Raw genomic sequence first — 19695 nt, forward strand, 5'->3', positions numbered from 1 at the left:
CTTGAATATTCATTTTAAAACTTGTCAAAATTATCTGTTTTCCTGTCGTAAAAAATTTCAGTTTATGAGAACTAGTAGGGTCTCTGGCACCTGGGGATAGAGTCCTATTACACAAGCTATGATCAAGGGGAAGTTTTTTTTTTAAGTTTTTATTTAATGAATGTATTTTTCATAGGTACAACTTTAGGAATATAGTGGTTTTTCCTCCATACCCACTCTCCCACCCTGACTCCCATCCCACCTCCCTCTCCCTTTCCCATCCCCTTCTTCATTATGGTTCATTTTTAGTTTGATTGTATATAGAGAGGACCAACTCCAGGTTAAGCACAGATTTCAACGGTTTTCACCCACCCACACACACAACATATAGAGTTCAGTTAGAGAACAGGATTTGTAGTCAATTCTCATAATACAACTCATTAAGGACAGAGGTCCTACATGGAGAGTAAGTGCACAGTGACTTCTGTTGTTCCTTTAACAATTAACACTCTTATTTATGACGTCAGTGATCACCTGAGGTTCTTGCCATGGGCTGCCAAGGCTATGGAAGCCTTTTGTGACCATAGACTCCATCAGTATTTGGACACAGCCATAATGTTCTCTCCTCCCTTCAGAGAAAAGTACATCCTTCTTTGATGGCCCTTTTTTTTCCACTGAGGTCTCACAGAGATCCTTCGTGTAGGATATTTTTTCCCACAGAGTCTTGGCTTTCCATGCCTGAAATGCTCTCACAGGCCTTTCAGCCAGACCAGGAAGCCTTAAGGGTTGATTCTGAGGTCAAAGTGTTATTTACAGCAAATATCATTCTAAAAGTCTACTGTGTGGACTGCTTCCCATATTGGACTTTCCTTAAGGGGAAGTCTGTAGTAACTATTGACAAGGTAGCTAATTTTATATAAAGTTACTATTTCAATGAAATTAAATTCTTCTTAATCTAGAACAAAATTAGGCATGTCAGGATATGTCTATAAGTTGGAGATGTGGTACCACATGTTCACATTTTAAATATTAAAATTAATTTCTGATATATGATGTTATCTCTCATAAAGTTTGAAATGAAAAATACTAAAAGATATAATAGTGTAGGAATCTGATTTTTCTTCTCAATTGCAATATAAAAGCATGCAAATAGTCTCTATGATTTAATTTAAAATTTTGTTTCTTTAAATAATCTTTTGTGGTTTTAGAAATTTTTCTATTTAAATGCTAAATATAAATGCATGATTTTTAATCAATAGTCTAATGTTAAACTAATATACTTGATTTTTCTGATATTTAAGTAATAACCTCCTAAAATAATTTGATAGATCATTCCCATATACTTGGATAACATTTATACATTTGGCCACTAGATATCTCTCTAGTTTTCTACATGATGCTCTTTAATTCATAATAAAAATTTCTGTTTGCCAAATGACTTGTGAAAATCTGTTGTGATAAATATATTGTTTTTAATAGATTGGGTTTAAGGGTTTAAGATTATCCTCTATTGGCAGTTGTCCTATAGTAAAGACTTTGGCTGCTATTTAACGTCCCTGGTTTCTGAGAGATAACCCCTAACTTCTCCAAATTTCTGGAGTGACAGGAGTATCTTTGTTATTCATAATGGCCAGTGGTAGTGTATGTAAGTTTATGTTAACAAGATCACTCAGGATGCATTTGGCCAGAAAGCCCAACCACGTAATTAGTGTTGGTATCTTTGAGACAGATAATACTAGTCTATCCTGTGGGTTGGAGAGAATTAGTTTGCATTAATTCACATGGGTGCTGATTCAATCAATTAAGCCTAAGTAAGGAAACCCTAGTTTTTAAAAACTACAATTCTGATGGTTAGGTTAGCTTTCCAGATCGGTGCTTTTCCTAGGGATCCAGGAGCCACAGGAAAGAGATATACTTTGTCATATATGCTTGGATAACAAAATGTATTCCTACAATTCATTATTATGAGTATTAAAAATGAGATGTTTTGATGTTGTGAAATAGAATGACATTGTAATAATTCGCAACACAGAAGTGTGACCTTTATTCTGAAGTTACTTGACTCTGGAAAAGAGTGTATGTAGCGTTTAATTAACTGTATAGTGAGAAAAGAATCTTGTTCTTCCCAGAGCCAAAAAAGGGCAGACTCACGATAATGAAGTTATCAGTGTACCAGGAATCTTGGGGAAAGGGAGCAATACAGCATTATGAATAGAGCTTAGTTTTCAGAGTCTTGCACTCTACCTCAGTGCAGCTCTTCATTGCTCAGAGGATACTGGATAGGTTATTCAACTACACCAAGCCTCAACTCCTTCGCTTGCCAAGTAAGGACAAGAGAACTAATATTTCATAGAGTTGTAGAGAATCAAAAACATAAAATTAGAAAGTTGTTGAATATCACTTAATTTGCTTTTATTCAGTTCAAATTATCCTCTTTCTTTTTGAAAGAACAAAAAGCAAGACAAGAAAGCAAAGGCAAATTCAAAATCCTTTCCCCATCACTTCTGCCTCCAAAAAATTTATGGTATGTAGAACAGTCACCAAGACAGCAATACTTGTGGTGATAGGTGCATAAATTTAAGATATTATGTGAATCATTTAAGCAGATATTCAAGAGAAAAACATTGCAAAAAGTAATATTTTAATACTCCAAATTTGTTTTCAAAATATAGCCCTTTACATTCTGATTATTAGGTTTGTATAATAGCCATCAATAACAGTATCAAATAGCATGACCCCTTTAAATTATAACAATTAATGGTTGCATGGACTTTGGAATTAACAGACCCAAGGGTAAAATCCTCTCTCCAGATTTCACTAGTTGTGTGATCTTGGAAAAGCATATCCGCTCAAGAGGATATATCAGACTACAGATGACTGTGGGTATTAATTAAGGATGCATAGAAAGGGCCAGCACAATAATCTGGTAAGTATCTGGAACTCAACAATTTCTCTTCCTGTATTTCCTCAGAAGAGTGAAGAATTTCTCTAATGGAAATGCAAGTTTCTGTTACATACAGAAGTGCAGAATCATAGAATTTTGAGTTTCACAATGTTCATGATCCGAGAATAAGTGAAGGGAAGAATGGGCAAACAGAATTGTTTGGAGGTTGCTGCAGTGACTCAGGTGTGAGATGCAAGTGTAGTGGGGACTGGAAATTCTGAAAAGGAGCAGGAGATTGTGCAAAGGAAAAAGTGACAGAAATTGTTGGATGATGGAGAACATGGAGGACAAGAAAAGAAAATGTCAAAGCAGACCCAAGGCTTGCACTTGAATGGATTTACTCTTATTTTTTCTTCTGCTGCCAGTTCACCCTCTGCTATGTTTATAACTGCTTCTCAGAAAAAGAAGTTCTCCCTCAGTTTTAAGTAAATGTAATTTGTAAAAAGACAGATAAAACAAAATTCAGGAGCAACATGTATTGATCCAGAAAAAAGACACACACCCCGTCCGCCCCGGCCCCGGCCTGGGGCCTCATGCTCACATCTGGCCCCGGCCCACCAGTAAGTATCTAGGATGATATATAAAAGGCTTTAGTTCACTTTGTGTCCACATACATTTGGACAGTGAGAGACTATTTTCATGTAGTACATTTTCTAAATTTATCTTTCTTTTTATGAAACCAGTTTAAATTACCATTTATATGTGCTGGAGAAGAAATCTTGCATTTCTGTTAGAGAAAAAGGGAAACAATTTGAGGAATACTTTTCAACCATCTCTGCCTTGTTATAGAGTATGAAACCTTCCCAAACAAATGAGAAATAAGGTATCTGGAAAGAAATACACACACACACACACACACACACACACACAAAAGATTCTAAGTTCCTAAGGTGAGAAGAAATTCTGAATCACTGTAGTGTGGGTGGAAGGGGAGTACCCATAAGTAACTGAAATGTAGAACTTCCCAAGAAAAAGCAGCAGCACATACTTGGAAATGTTTAAGTACTCAAAAGTAGAGAAGTGGGAGGCTCAAGCCTGGATGTTATTTTTGACTTCTAATTCCTTTTCACTTCCTCATCATCCATCCAATTAAAATCTCTATTTATTCTATCTCAGAAATAGTGTTCACATACCTCTCCTTTATACTCTCACTACTATTAATTTAGTTAAAATTGGCCTTTATTTCGTCTTCTTCTATTACTTCAGTAGAAATTCAGTTTATCAGTTCTCTTCCAATTTGCTTGTCTCCAGTCCCATTCTAAAGAATTGGGATTCTGCCTTCTTTGTGGAAATGCTTTAACTCTGGGGTAGCAGACGACACTGTGATCTTGGGAATTCAAAGTACTTAATATGTGTAATAATGAAAGTAATTATACATGATATCTTCATTTAAGAAAGCAGATTTTTAAAATCCTGAAAGAAAAGTAGTTGTGAAATAACTGTAGGAATATGCCAAAGAAATCAAACTAAAGGATAGGAAATTCAAAAAATTTAATTTCCTCTGAAAATTATGAGTATTTGAAACCTAAAAGAAAACTTCTATTTAGCACAGTCATTAACAGAAAACTTTGAATTTAGTGACAGGTCTATGAATTAGCTGTGTGATTTGGGGCAATTAATCCCTCCAAGTATTAGCTTCATCCTCTGTTAAGGTTGAGATGACAGCAGGAAGGTTGTGATGAGAATTAAAGAAGATTAATAAGAGAACTAATAAATTTATTAAATTCGTAAATGTTCCAGACACATAACAAAGGTTCAGCTTGGAGCTCTCATATTCAAAGGTTTAAACACATAGAAGAGATGAAAGGAAATGCACATAACCAAGGACAAAAACCAACAAAGCAAGCGGTTTTAAAAAGTTGTAAGAATAATGCCAAAGAAGCTAAATCTCAGAGTAATTTGTTTTTCACAAATTGGTAATTTAAAATGGACTTGATCAGCGAAAGATAAGCAAGGAGTATTATATCACATTCGCAACTGGTAAAAGGGGAAGAAGTCTGAAATAGTTTACATGTTGGTAGAGTAAAAATGTAGAAATACGTTTACTTTCCTTCTACCAATATTTACTTTGCTTCTACCTCCTTTATCAAACAGCATAATTTCCAGAATATTTATTATGAGATAAACAAAATTAGATAAAAGACAGTAAGATAAACTAAACTATTTCATTTTTTTTGGACTGAGAAGAGCACATCTTCTGTTACATTAAAAAATCAAACTCATACATTTGATGTGCAAATACTTTTAGTAATCATAGAGAAGAAGAAAACAATAGTTGAAAATATGCTAAACTTTACGAAAAAGGAGATGATAACATTTTAGAAACTGTAGATCAATGTGTTTAATATCAACCCTATGAAATCACAGAAGGGATAACTGAACAAGTTATTAAGAAATAATAAAGAAGAAAGTGATAACTATGAGAAACTATTATGTTTAATACTTTACTATCTAATTGCCTTTCAAATGAAACTTCTAAACTGGTAACAAAAAAATGCCCCATGGATCTCAATGCTTGATTTTGGCAAGATCTTTCACAAACTTTGTATAATACATAAGGATATTATTAAAATTAAATAGATTTACATTGGATTTGCCCACTCTTCTGAAATAAAAGTGGTTATTGGTCAAATGTTAAGTTGGGATGCAGGTTCTATGGCTCTGTCACAATTCTTTAACTCTAAGATTATTTTATTCAACTTTACCAACAATTTGATGAAGATGTAAAAGCCAGATTTATAAAATCTAGGATTTATAGAAAATGTGGAAAGACACAAAGCAAGTTAAATAACAAAATCAACCTTGAGCAGGATGTTGATATACACTGCACATAAAACATAAATGATATTTTACAGGGACAACTGTAATTTAAAGACTAACAGTCAGTTAAAAACTATTGGACAAAAATAAATACCTGAAGGCCTAATAAACAGCTCACAGATAAAAGGTCTGGCAAATGAAAGTATGACATGAAGCTTTTAAAAAATCTAATGTGTGGCCAGCGCCATGGCTCACTAGGCTAATCCTCTGCCTGCGGCGCTGGCACACCGGGTTCTAGTCCTGGCTGGGGCACCGGATTCTGTCCTGGTTGCTCCTCTTCCAGTCCAGCTCTCTGCTGTGGCCCGGGAAGGCAGTGGAGGATGACCTAAGTGCTTGGGCCCTGCACCCGCATGGGAGACCAGCAGAAGCACCTGACTCCCGGCTTCGGATCAGCGCGGTACGCCGGCCGCAGCAGCTATTGCGGGGTGAACCAACGGAAAAGGAAGACCTTTCTCTCTGTCTCTCTCTCTCACTGTCCACTCTGCCTGTCAAATATATATATATATATATATATATATATATATATAAAATGTGATCTTTGGCTACATTAATTAGTGTAAGGTGCCTATGAAAAAAATTATGCTTCTTTTTTCTAGTGAAACCATATCAATGAACCACAATTTTCATACTGGGTCAGTATATATTGGGAAGGAGAATATGTTGGAAATTGTACAAATATGGCAACTGGAATGATGAGGGGGCTTGGAAATTTATAGACTGCTTCAAGATACATAACCTGGAGAGACATTTAAATTTATTAACATCCTTTTATTTTTAAATTTTCTGTACTCATATTTCAGACATCCAGGGCCTACCACTCTCAGGGCTAGCCGATTCTTAATGGTATCAATGCAAACACCTGAGAGCATATTCTCCCAGTGTAAATCAATAAATTCAAAGCTCCTTTATCAGAAATTCATATCATGAGTAACTATCCCACTTTTTTTTTTTTTTTTAGAACAGGCAGAGTGGACAGTGAGAGAGACAGAGAGAAAGGTCCTCCTTTTTCTGTTGGTTCACCCTCCAATGGCCGCTGGGGCCTGGTGCGCTGCAGCTGGCGCACCGCGCTGATCCGAAGCCAGGAGCCAGGTGCTTCTCCTGGTCTCCCATGTGGGTGCAGGGCCCAAGGATTTGGGCCGTCCTCCACTGCCCTCCCGGGCCACAGCAGAGAGCTGGACTGAAAGAGGAGCAACCAGGACAGAATCCAGCGCCCCAACTGGGACTAGAACCAGGTGTGCCGGCGCCGCAGGTGGAGGATTAGCCCATTGAGCCGCGGTGCCAGCTATCCCATTGTTTTAATCACTTCATTTTAAGTGTCAGTAGGCCAGAGCCAGCCCCTATATCTGAAATTATTCAAAGTACTCACTCCTAAGCTTTCTTACTTTGTCTTGTATCACCTTTACTCCATACGACATGATAAATAAGCTTGCTGAGGTTTGAACAGGATTTGGCTCTCAAATACAATGCTGATGTTTAACCCCCAAATCATACATTAAAGTATAAAGAGGAAGAAAAGTTCATCCAATTATGGTTATTCCATGTGGAGCTGAGTGGTAAGTCTTAAGGTCACTGGAGGTGTGCCCCCAGAAGATAATTCTGAGAGAGTTGGTTACGAAACTTGAGTGGGGTCCAAACACATACACACACTCTTTCTTGGCCTGCCATGGGATCCTTCCTCTGCTTGAGCTCCACATTACACCATTGCTGCCGTCATCAGAGACCAAGCTAGTAGAGCCATCTGATTTTGGATCTGAACTTCTCAAACTGGGAGCTACATAAACTTTTCTCTTTATAAAGTTAGTTTTCCCATGTATTTCATTGTAGAGACAAAAAGCTGACTAATGCAACACTACTGCCATTAATTTTGTCCTTGCTCCCTCTGCCTTCTGTCCAACCTTGGTAAGTCCCCATGTAACTTCATGGTGTGACATGAATCCTTTTCTTTGAAACAGTGAGTAACACAGTATTTTTATTTCTTTTTTTTCCCCAAGATTTACTCATTTATTTGAAATACAGAGATACAGAGAGAGAAGGAGTTGGAGAAAGAGATCTTCCATCCACTGGTTCACTCCCCAAATGGCTACAATGGCTGTGGCTGGGCTAGGCTAAAACCAGGGCCAGGAGCTTCTTCCAGGTCTCCCATGTGGGTACAAGGGCCCAAGGACTTGTGCCATCTTCTACAGCTTTCCCAGGAGCATTAGTAGTGAGCTGGATCAGAAGTGGATCAGCTGGGACTCAAATCAGCACCCATATGGGATTCTAGTGCCACAGGTGGAGGCTTAACCTTCTATACCATAGCACCAGCACTATCTTTTCAAGGCTTCTGCTTATGTGTTAGACTTAACCATACTGAACTAATAATCAGAGCTACATTTTATGATAGTAAAGATAGAATCTTAAGGCTATAGACATACTTATTTACATTTTCATCTAACAAATATTTATTGAGGACCTAGTAGATGTAGCACCATTCTGTACACATACTTACCTAGAGTAGAATTCTGCTTCTTAAATGTATTGGAATGTATCTTTTCATGAGTTCCTTTATGAGTACACAGATTCCAGTCCTTTCTAAATTATAAATTTATTTCTCATATTCAGGAGTGAATTTCCATATATTTAACAATCAGCATGCCATGCCAATGACCAACCAGAACTTCCACCAGATGGGATTCTTTCTAGGCCAGGCTTATTTACCTGATAGTTGGGAGGTTTGAGACCATCTGAGAGAGGGTCTAAGGTAATAGTGGAGATAGGAGTATAGTTATGTCAGATTTCAACATTGTAATAAATGATATGGCCGTGTGGGTATGCTTAGATTTAATATTATCCATGATAGTACTCACACACCTCTTAGCCTTCCATTCTGTCTTCTGTCCTTTTCAAGTTCTTCAACCATTCATTTTATGAAGTAAATTATAGATTTCACCATATTGGTCACCCTGCTCTGAATAATGGTGAGTATTTTTCTTAAACTGTGCAGCTCTAGAAGCAGTCTACCAGCTCAGGGAACTCTGCATCCTGAATGGAACTCCAGGTTTTTATTATGGCTACTACAGTTATACTTTGAGTTCAAGATCAATCAAATGAAAACCTGGTGTGCCTCTCCATAAAGTGCTTCACTAAAAATAATACAATTTATTAATTCTCTAGTTGGCAAGCAAACTAATTAAAAAATTATCATAAGAGGCAGCAAGTCTTTCAATGTATTTTAAATTATATTTTGATGCTATAATCTTTATTTTTGTATTGGAAAGCTTAACATGCTCACTAATCAGAAAAGTTGAGTAACTGACAACAGACATTCCAATAATGTAAATTAACAGGTTCTGCTGAATTTGAAAAAGAGACGGAAAATAGGTACTATTTGAAAGACTTACGGTAATGTATTCAAAAGCGCGATACACAGTAAGATTTTAATGTGTTTAGGAGGTCTATTCTAGCATTATTAACTTTAATAGTATTGTCTATAATGATGTTAAGTATCACCTGATATTGGCAAACAATTCTATGATAAACATATCTACTACTAATTATTTCATTATTAAAAATCACAGTACTACCATTTGCTAAAATTTAGGTCTATTTTTCAATTGAGCATATATACTACTCATAATTTTTTTGAGATTTAAGTACTATGTTATTTTGGTCTTTAAATATTTTATCATAGTTTTATATCTGTAAAATGGGTATTTGAAGCTGTGTTATAGGCCAGTGATTTATGTTTTTAGTTAATCTGCTTCAGAATTGGTACCTTAAAAAAATTCCCTGTTGAAAATTTAGTTTAATACCTGAATTAGACAATGTTTTGAAACCCAATTTTTTTTCTAATCTCCCTCTAAAGCTGCATTGCCTGATAGCTGTAATCATGAAATGAAAGTTTGCTTAAAGGATTTGCTTCCATAATAAACTATTAGAGCTTTCAAAACTAAATTAAAATGAACATCTAATTCCATTGTGGGTCAGAACTGTCCAATTATGCAAAAGAAAAATAGATAGGATGTATTTGCTAAAACTCAATGAAAATCACAGGTGTTTGGCTTAAATGGTGACAGACAAGGCCCAACAAAAGAATTGTGGATCACAGTCTCAGATTCTCTAAGTTGGAAGGCTATTTTAAGTGCTTCTATTCATTTCCTCTATTCTTGGCTAAAGACTCATTTCCTTCTTTGGGAAGCACCCATGTCCACTTTAAAATCTCAGCACTGGGGGCCGGCACTGTGGCGCAGTGGGTTAAAGCCCTGGTCTGAAGCGCTGGCATCCCATATAGGCGCCGGTTCTAGTCCTGGTTGCTCCTCTTCCAAACCAGCTCTCTGCTATGGCCTAGGAAAGCAGTAGATCATGGCCCAAGTCCTTGGACCCCTGCACCACGTGGGAGACCCAGCAGAAGCTCCTGGCTCCTGCTTTTGAATGGGCGCTGCTCCGGCCATTGCGGCCATCTGGAGAGTAAACCAGTGGATGGAAGACCTCTCTCTTTGTCTCTGCCTCTCTCTGTAACTCTGTCTTTCAAATAAATAAAATTAATCTTAAAAAAAAAAAAAAAAAACCCTCTCAGCTCTGTAGGATATAAGTAGAATGTAGCCCAATTTAAAAACACAATATTACATATGTTAATTATTTGCTTATTCCAAAGTAGATGGCTGAGGCAGGATTTCATCCAGAATAGTTTCCATTAAAATAAAGTGACTTGTGCTCATCTGACTATACCTGATAAATGCTATTTGGTCATGAAGCTTCTAAGATTCAGTTGTTGTCTTCCTTTCCAACATCTTTGAGACTATCTGTAAGAGTGAATTTTAAGGGACACAAGGGAAAGGTTGCCCTGTGAGTTCTACTTCAAATTCTCCAATTTTTTTCCTTATATTACCAGGATGGCTAAATCCTCCCTTGGGGTAGCAGGCAGAAAAGAAATGTAGACTTATACCTTTTGATCAAGTTTGTGGACTAGTGAGGAAACCTGGCTGACATAATTTATGCAGTATTAAAAGACCTAGGTTTCTGATCGTAATATTTCCACTACTAAGCTTTATAATCATGAATGAGCCCTATATTTATCCGAATCTCAGTTTCCTCACTTATAAATGGAGAATAAATATATCTATAATTCATATTGTTGTGGATATTATGATAAATCATATATAAAATAAATATAGAATAAAAACTGAAAGCCTTGATCTTCTCTCACTGCATTTTTAAATTTAGCAACAGTAAAGTTTTGGAACCCAAATGCCTTAATGATAAGTATGAAATTAACATATATTCAGAAACTCTATAAAATACACTTTAGCCAAATGTCATTGTAGTGAAAAATAAGCTTTTATAATTAAAAATTATGGTTATTTATCAGTTACTCCAATATCTGGGAAGACTAGGAAAAAATTGAAAATGGCAGTTTTATGTACTAAATACAATGAGCATAACAACTATGGTTGCCATCTATTATATCCCCACTACAAAATACCAGTTTATAAATCATAACCCTTTATTGTCTAAGTTTGAGTTAGGTATCATGAGGATTAACTGTTTAACCTCCTCAGCTCTAGCAGTTGATGGAGAATACCACAGAAGTGGTTGTCACTACGTTCTTTGATAACAAAATTTCCTCTTACAACATACTTATTTTTTATTGTAAATTTCCCTGATCCAAGTAATAAACCCTTCACTATGAAGCAGTGTACCTTGTTTCAGCCAAGCAAATGTTCAATCCATATAATATGTACATTTGAAGCATCTTTTAAATGTTTTTCTTTCTATTCCCATCACTTTCTTAGATTGAATCATTATTACACTGTACCCACATTATGGGCTCTTACCTGGTCTTTTCCCTCAGGCTCCTTTTACTCCAAATCATCTTGATACCTAAATTTTATTCTTATTCAGGGTATATCTGAAATCCAATTTCCATAAGAATATGTCTCTGGCCATTTCTAATGACACATTTCTTTGAACTGTGGGCTTTTGACCATAGGGATTGATTGGATAAATGTTAAAAATTTCGGCCTCCATTCTGTAGCAGAAAATGCCTCTGGGTGGGAGCCATGTTTTAGGAACTCTGGTCATAATGTCATGTAACTTATTCTTGTTAATGACTTGCGAAGTCTCTTTTAAATTGGATTCCTCAAAGCATTAAGTACAGTGCTGAACATCTAACACCAACTCAGGAGACATATATTGACAAGATATCAAGATATTAATGATCACATAGAAATGCTCCTTTATAAGGGCCAAGATGCCAAAAGCCTCAGAAAGGTTCCAGCATAAATGTCTTGTCCTTTCTCTGATTAGCAGACATGAGTTCAATGCAATAGTCTAAGTGAATTACTTACTAAGGCAAATTTTTTGTTGAGAATCATCTGTTCCACCAAAGATGACTCGTTATGGAAGAGATGGGGCTGCATATGGCTCCACATATGAGGAAACCACCAGAATTCATCAACAGACCCCAACAGACAGTCATCTCCTTCATCTTCCTCTTCAGTTCCTTTAGGGAGGAAAAAGATTATTCAATTAATTCCAATTGTATTGATCTCTCTGTCTACCTGTTTGTCTATCTATATCTATCTATCATCTATCTACATCTACCTCTATATATTAATTTAGAAGATGCCACTTTACATTTTGTATGAATTCAGGACTCCATATTAACTTGTTGAAGTTTTATTTTCTCAAATTAAAAACAGGCAGAAGTCTCTTGGGGTTTCCCAGTAGTCAGTTCATTACTGATTTCTACTTCCTTTGAAATGTGAGAGTGGGTAAGGTGAGCTAAGATTTCCTATGAAAATTTCTTAATGTTTTTAATCTCTATTCCCTGTCACCTATAACTCCTTTGTTCTCTTGCATCTTTCCCATCATCTCTCCTTGATTGTTCTAGTTGTCCTTTGCTCAAAGTTTATTTATCAGGACAGAATAACAAATGTTGGGTTCTTTAGAAAGATAGTTCAGACATTTGTTGTTCTCTTCTGAATATCATGACAAAAATCTGTGATTCAAATATTCAAACATTTGAATCATGCAAGATTGGAACTGTAACATTTTCCCATCTGACAGATTTATCTCAATTCATGGTAGGCATAACTGTATGTCTTTCTTTCTTTTTTTTTTTCTTTATAGCTCTGTCTCATCTGATTTCCTTAATCTTACTTTGGGGATGCTTTACATCAGAAGTAATTATACTAAGAGATCTGTTGCTTTCATGAATGGATTATCCTGGCCTCCTACATTCCCCTCCTTTGCCCACCCTTGTTGAAATCAGACAAAGAGAGGGGAAAGAGAAGTCAAATTTTTTGTTTGGAGTGTCCTTTCTTAAGTTATTACAAAACTATGCCACACTCATTTATACAGTTATTACAGCTTAAAATTTACTTCTATGTACCTATTAAAATAACTTGCCTCTGTGATTTTCCTATTCTAATATTACAAACCATCACTGATTGTGAGTTTATCTTGTGTCAGACTTTGTGTTAAGTGTTTTACAAGAATCATCTCAATTAAACCTCACAATCCATGAGGTGAGGGCCACCACTAACCTCCTTTTACAGATAAAGAAGTTGATATTTTGGAGAGAAGTATCTGGTCCCAAATCATTGACAAGCTTGGAATAGAACCTGAATGCAGAAACTGAATCTGACTCAGATTTAGCAACTCAAAATTTAAGGCCTTTAATTATCATTCACTAACCAAATGTTGAGTCTAGAAATGAGATAAACATTTACTAATTCAATATAAAATTGATCTTTACATTGTTAATTAATTCAGTCATAAAATTTACTGATATTATTGGTTTTCAGTGATTTGGGGTAATATGAGAATCCAAAAAGCCCAAAGAAAGATAAGGGAAATACTGTCACTAAACTTCCCTAACAAAAAATTTCCAATTAAAAATAAAAATCCAATATTTTAAATGCAAAGAACTGGGATCTGACTTTTTTTTTTTTTTAACAATTAACTAGGTATTTCACCTTGAGCTTCTCTCAGTTTCTATGCTCTTATCTAGAAAACTCCTAAGACTCAAAAAAATGGTACATGAAAAGTGCATACCTTGAATATGGTGACTACCCACTAAAAGAGAGTGATGATTTTTATTTTATTCATTTCTCACATAAATGCATAAACCCTTAATAAATTACAACAAATCAAAATGAAGTTCTCTCCTGAAGAGTCATGACAGTGATACCTTTCTCCTTCCCTTCAAGACAGGGTGAAGAAGATAGAATTTGTAGTAGTAAAAAGAAATTACTCTTACTCAGAAAGGAGAAGAATTTTATAGTATCTAAATCTTGAAAGATTCAGTAATAAATTCTATATGTGTTCTCACTGAAAAGTGGTTTTACTGGTCTTGGACAATACTGGCTATAATTTTGTGGAAACATTTTTATTATACACAGATAAGAAGACTTCAAATGTTAGCCTTCACTTCTTCCTCTGCTCTACTTTCCCTGGTTTAGAGAGAGGATACTGTATTATTCTGAGTTCTGGGAGTTGCCCAAGTTAAACAAACAAACAATCAAACAAAAACCTGATGAGATCTTTCAGACATAGGAAGGAAGGGTGGGGCTGGCTGGAGTCATTCTCTAGCATTCAATAATATACCAAAACAAACAAACAAAAAATCTCCAAAATTTAGTTGCCAACAGTGTTTTCTTTTCTGAATCTGAGTTGTCTTGGTTTTGCTACTGTGGCTCTTCTGAAAAATCTCTCTTTCCTCCAAACATACTACATTTTCTATATTTCCTGATCTGGCATGGGAGATTCCTTTGTATGGCAATTTTCTTTTCTTCAAATGATGTCAAATATTCCACAATAATTAGCCCCAAATTAGGATATATTTAAGAAGAGGTTATGGGCACTCTTCTACTTCCATAAGTTCTTGGAGTCTCCCATTGTGAGATTTAATGACGTTGTAAGTTTAACTTCTGCAGATAAAAAGAAGCACATAATATGTCTCTGCCAAGGTAGTAGATCTTTCTTACAAACAAGGGATTTAGAATATATATCTAATTCTATTTTCATTTTTGAGGTTACAGTAAGGACAGTAAGTATTCAATCATAAAACAAAGTTATAATTATGAAGTTTCCATTTGTTAAATCTTAAAATAACCACAGAAAAAGTTTATTTATATATTGGTCTAAGTAATTCAGGGGAATGAGGATTTCAGAGCTTTTTATGTCAAGGGTATTCTTAAAATTACAAAATTTAATTTGAGACCCAGAGTTACATGAAGATGTATATTTCCACATATTGAGTGTATTACACAATGATTGATATGAATGCACTAGAGTTAAGTGTTATGATTCCATAATTTCCATGAAAACAGACATTAATTAATTCTATAGTTTCCATGAAAACAAAAATTAATTAATTCCTGAATGCAATATTAATTTTGTCTAAAAACAGAATTTCTATTAAGGTTATTTTTGTGCATGTAGAAATTACATTGATGTTAGTGGTATACAGGTAGATTCTCATCATGATAAGCTTATTAAAGCCTTGAAGGAATTTATTAAGTACATACAAGATAATTCATAGCCACCTCATCAAATTAAAGATTAAATAGAAACATTTCCATTGTAGAGAACTATTTGATAAACTTGTTTAAATATTTCAATTTAAAAGATTTGTTACTTGTTTACTTACTTCAACAGATCACAAACAATGATATAAAATGCAAAAGGAAAAAGGAAATGCTCAGGAAAAAGGAAATGCTCCTTTCATTCCTTTTATGCAGTTCCCAAATTCTCTTCAAACAGTTGCCCACTCATACCATTTATCATAAATCCTTTCATAAATATTCTCTATCTATATTAATAGCTGCATGACTGTAAGCAAGTTACTGAACTACTCTTTAAGTTTCCTAAGATATAAAATAAGTTAATGGTAATATATCTAGAGATGTGTAGATTTCATTCTATTTTTTTAAATTTTATTTAATTATTTTAACGAGTCATAGAGAGAGAGAAAGATCTTTCATTCCCTGGTTCACTTCTGAAATGCCCGCAGCAGCAAGGGATAGCCTAGGCTAAAATCAGGAGCTTAGAACTCCATTTGGGTCTCCTATCTGAGTGGCAAGAACTAAGTACTTGGGCCATCATCAGCTGCCTTCCCAAAAGCATTTGAAGGGAGCTGGATGGGAAGCCGAGGAGACACGAGTTGAACTGGCATCCAAATAAGAAATGTAGACATCCAAAGTGGTGGCTTAATTGACTGTGCCACAATGCTTGATCCTTCTCTGTTATTTTCATGTAAATGGTAGTGTGTTCTAATAATTTTATTGCATCTTGATTTTTCAAAACATTTCTCAATTGCTCTTTCCTTATCAGTTTCATTTAAAATTTTCTGTGACCTCTTAAAGGCTCTAAGAAGGTATTTCAGAAAGTTGGTGGAAAATATAAGTTCATATTGGTGCAAAACTTTTGGAAATCCATGCAGTTTTTTTCACAATACATATTTCGACGAACTTGACATCTTGTACACATAGATTTCAAACACTTCTGCATCTTTTAACTTCAGTTTCTACTAACTTTTTGAAGTACCTTACCATTTTTTATCATCAAAAAAAACCATTAAGAAAGTGAGAAGACAACCCACACAGAGTAAGAAAGTTTGTAATACATGAAATTGACAAAAGACTCATTAAGAACATACAAAGAATTTCTAAGTATCAGTACTATCAACAAGTGAAAGCAGAAATCCTAAAATAAAAAAAAATCCAAATACTTCTAAAAACAATGCTATCCAAATAGCCAATAAAAACATGAAAGAAGCTCATTTACTACTCTTCAGAAAAATGTACATGAAAATCATAATAGGATTTCTCTACAAGCCCACCCAGTGGGCTAACATTAAAAATTAACCCACATCTGGGGCTGGTGCTGTGGTGTAGTAGGTTAGGCATCCACCTGCAGCAGTGGCATCCCATATGGGCACTGGTCCCAGCTACTCCACTTCTGATCCAGCTCCATGCTGATGGCCTAGGAACACAGTACAGAATGGCCCAAGTGCGTGGGCCCCTGCACCCATGTGGGAGACCCGGAAGAAACTCTTGTCTCCTGGCTTTGAATCGGCCCAGCCTGTGGCCCCGTTGTGGCCATCTGAGGAGTGAACCAGCAGATGGAAGATCTCTCTGTCTCTCCCTCTGTCTGTAATTATGCCTATCAAGTAAATAAATAAATCTTTTTAAAAAGTTGAAAAACCTAAAATATCAAGAAGAATGTAAAGTAATAACAGTTACACAGTTTGGATTCTAAATTGGCTACAGCTACTCTAAACAAGTGTTTTCTACTAAAGCTGATCATAAATGTGCCACATAACTAGCAATTCAACTGCTACTAGGTAACCAACAGAAAATATTTAAGTCCTTTAAATGACAGGTATAAAAAAGTTCATAAAAGGAATATTACAAATAAAACCAAAGACTGAAGACAACCCAATTGTCTACATTGGGATGGAATGAATAAAGAAATTGAATGAAATGGATAAAGACATTTTAGTATGTTCAATCAATAAAATAAATACTACACAGCAATGATGATGAAAAAACTATAACCAACACACAATAATCTATCAAATCCAAATAATATTGAAGAAAACAAGGTGGATACAGATAAGCCCATACTGTATGGGGTCTTTTATATACAAGCCAAACCCAGGCTCAAGGACTTTAGGATATTATTATTATTATTATTATTTTTTTTTAGGATACGGGTTTTCTTTGGAGCTAGTGAACCCAGGGGGTTGGAGGTAGGGCAGGTAGATTCTGGTTGCATTTTTTTCTCAATCTGCCTTCTGATTACCCAGCTGTGTCGACTTTGTGAAAATTCACCTGACAATACACTTACTATTTGTATACTTTTATATTCATGTATGTAAATTATAGCTCAATAAAAAAGAAAGTCATTAGATAATATCATCAACTTTCAAACCATTAACATTCTATAAAGGTTATATAAAATGTATTAAATGAAGTTGAATAATATGAAAAGGGAGGGGGGACCAAGGGGATGTAGGATAGTGTGAGCAAGAGTACTGTACACTTTTAAATAGAGAGGCCTTGTGAAAACAATTATATCCTTTTCCTTACCTGTATGGTAAAATTTCCCCGAAAATCCCAGGTTGAATGTAAAATTTGTGATTTGTGCACGCAAAAGATTCTGAGTATCAAGCAGTGCCTGGAATAAATAATAATAAAAAAAAACATTGAGAAGTTTTAGAAAGATATCTTCTTTTTGCATTCAGAGACTAAATTCACTCCTTTTATACATGAATATAGAATATACATGTAATATAGAATTACATGATGGAAAGTAGATCTTTTTATCAGCTTAAAAATACAGAGATAACTTTTGAAAACTGTATCACATAAATATATTTATCCTTTAGCTTGCAATAAACCAAGAAAAAGTGTGATCTGGCAAAGGAAATTAAATGTAAAGTTTAATTTATGTGTATCATGGAAACTAGAATCTGGTCCACAAAATATATCTCTTTTTTTACCTCTTAGGGACATACATCACCAATTGCCAAAAGAAATATACTCATTTTAAGTGAAGCCATATAAGAACATATGTTGAGAGAAATAGATTGTTATTTCTCAGATACATCTTTGGTCTTCAAAGTAAAAACTTTTTAATCTTAAATTTGATTTCCAAAAGGTTGTGATTGTTGCTCAAACACAGATGGCTTGATAAAGGAGATCTCTAATTTGTCCTTTAAAAAAACAGGCACACAAACAAAATACTTATTTTTTTAAATTTTTTTTAAATTTATTTGAGAGGCAGAGTTACTGAGAGAGAGAGAGGGAGGAGATATCCTCCATCCACCATCCATTGGTTCTCTCTCCAAATAGCCACACAGCTGAGGCTGGGCCAGGTGCAAGCCAGGAGCCAGGAACTCCATCTGTGTCTCCCAAGTGAGTGGCTGGGACCCAAGCACTTGGGCCATCTTCTGCCACCTTCCTAGGTGCATTAGCAGGGAGCTGGATTGGAAGCCAGGACTCACACTGGCACTCTGATATGGGATAGCAGCATTTTAGGTAGAGGCCTAACCCACTGCTCTACAATGCTGACCTCTAAATTGCAATTCTTATTCCTTCTTTGTCTTACACACACAGGTGCACACAGACACTAAAGCAGCTGAGTGCCTAACTCCATTAGATAGAAAATAGCACAAGTTTGTATAAGATCTTAGTTCTCATGTAAAGAAACTGAGGAAAATGAAATTGCCCATTTTTACAAATCAAAATGGTAAAAAATGGTAAAAATTATAGTCCTACATTAAATATCTAGAGCCAAGTTAAATGCCGTTTTTATTCTACTGTGTCAGATTCTATCCTCCTTTCCTGTCCCACATCCATTTTCAGTAGTACTGGGCCCAGAACTAAATCTTGCTTTCTTAGTAGAACTGATATGTGGAAGTCCTGTCCAATCATGTTCATGGTCCCAGTATCTTGGGGGAATAAATACAGAGGTTTTTCTTCAATGACAACTCATGCTTATGTTCATTATCTAAACTCAAGTGATTCTCCCTGAGTGTAAACAGAGGAACAGAACTGAAATTTAGGTATCCAATTCTTTTTCTGTCACTATTTTGTTTTCATGGAACAAACTCTGTGATGTGGATAACTGAATCACAGAATCTGTGGACCTTGATGGTATTTAATGGAACACAGGCCTGTGAGTGGATAACCACATTTAACTATAGGAGTAAAAGTATTAACTGGTGGCAATGTCACTGGGGACAGGTTAGGTCCTATCTTCACAAGGAGGAAGCAGTGTTGGTACAGGGTGGAGAATTTGGCCAGCTGAGACGATGAGGTCCTCAAGGAATGGGACTTCTAGGTGATGCACTGGATGCTGGTATGGGAGAGGTACAAGGTGTGAGTGATTATTTTGTTTTTGTTTTTACTTTTTCTGCCCTCATGGAAGAAGCATCAGCCAGGGACTTGGAAGGCCAGGAT

General features: G+C 35.5%; 1 protein-coding gene across 2 annotated transcripts in view; it reads right to left on the minus strand.

The window, feature by feature from the left end:
* The window catches only part of LOC100350425 (bifunctional heparan sulfate N-deacetylase/N-sulfotransferase 3), a 186251-nt gene that overhangs the window by 100812 nt on the left and 65744 nt on the right, over positions 1-19695 (minus strand). For both annotated transcript variants that reach the window (XM_051820057.2, XM_051820058.2), the window contains exons 3-4: positions 17821-17908; positions 12070-12224 (exon numbers count right to left, since the gene is read on the minus strand). In XM_051820057.2, the coding sequence (XP_051676017.1) occupies positions 12070-12224; positions 17821-17908 (243 nt within the window). The remainder of the gene's footprint in view (positions 1-12069; positions 12225-17820; positions 17909-19695) is intronic.

This window comes from Oryctolagus cuniculus, chromosome 8 (assembly GCF_964237555.1).
Source record: "Oryctolagus cuniculus chromosome 8, mOryCun1.1, whole genome shotgun sequence".
In the NCBI taxonomy this organism is placed as follows: Eukaryota; Metazoa; Chordata; class Mammalia; order Lagomorpha; family Leporidae; genus Oryctolagus; species Oryctolagus cuniculus.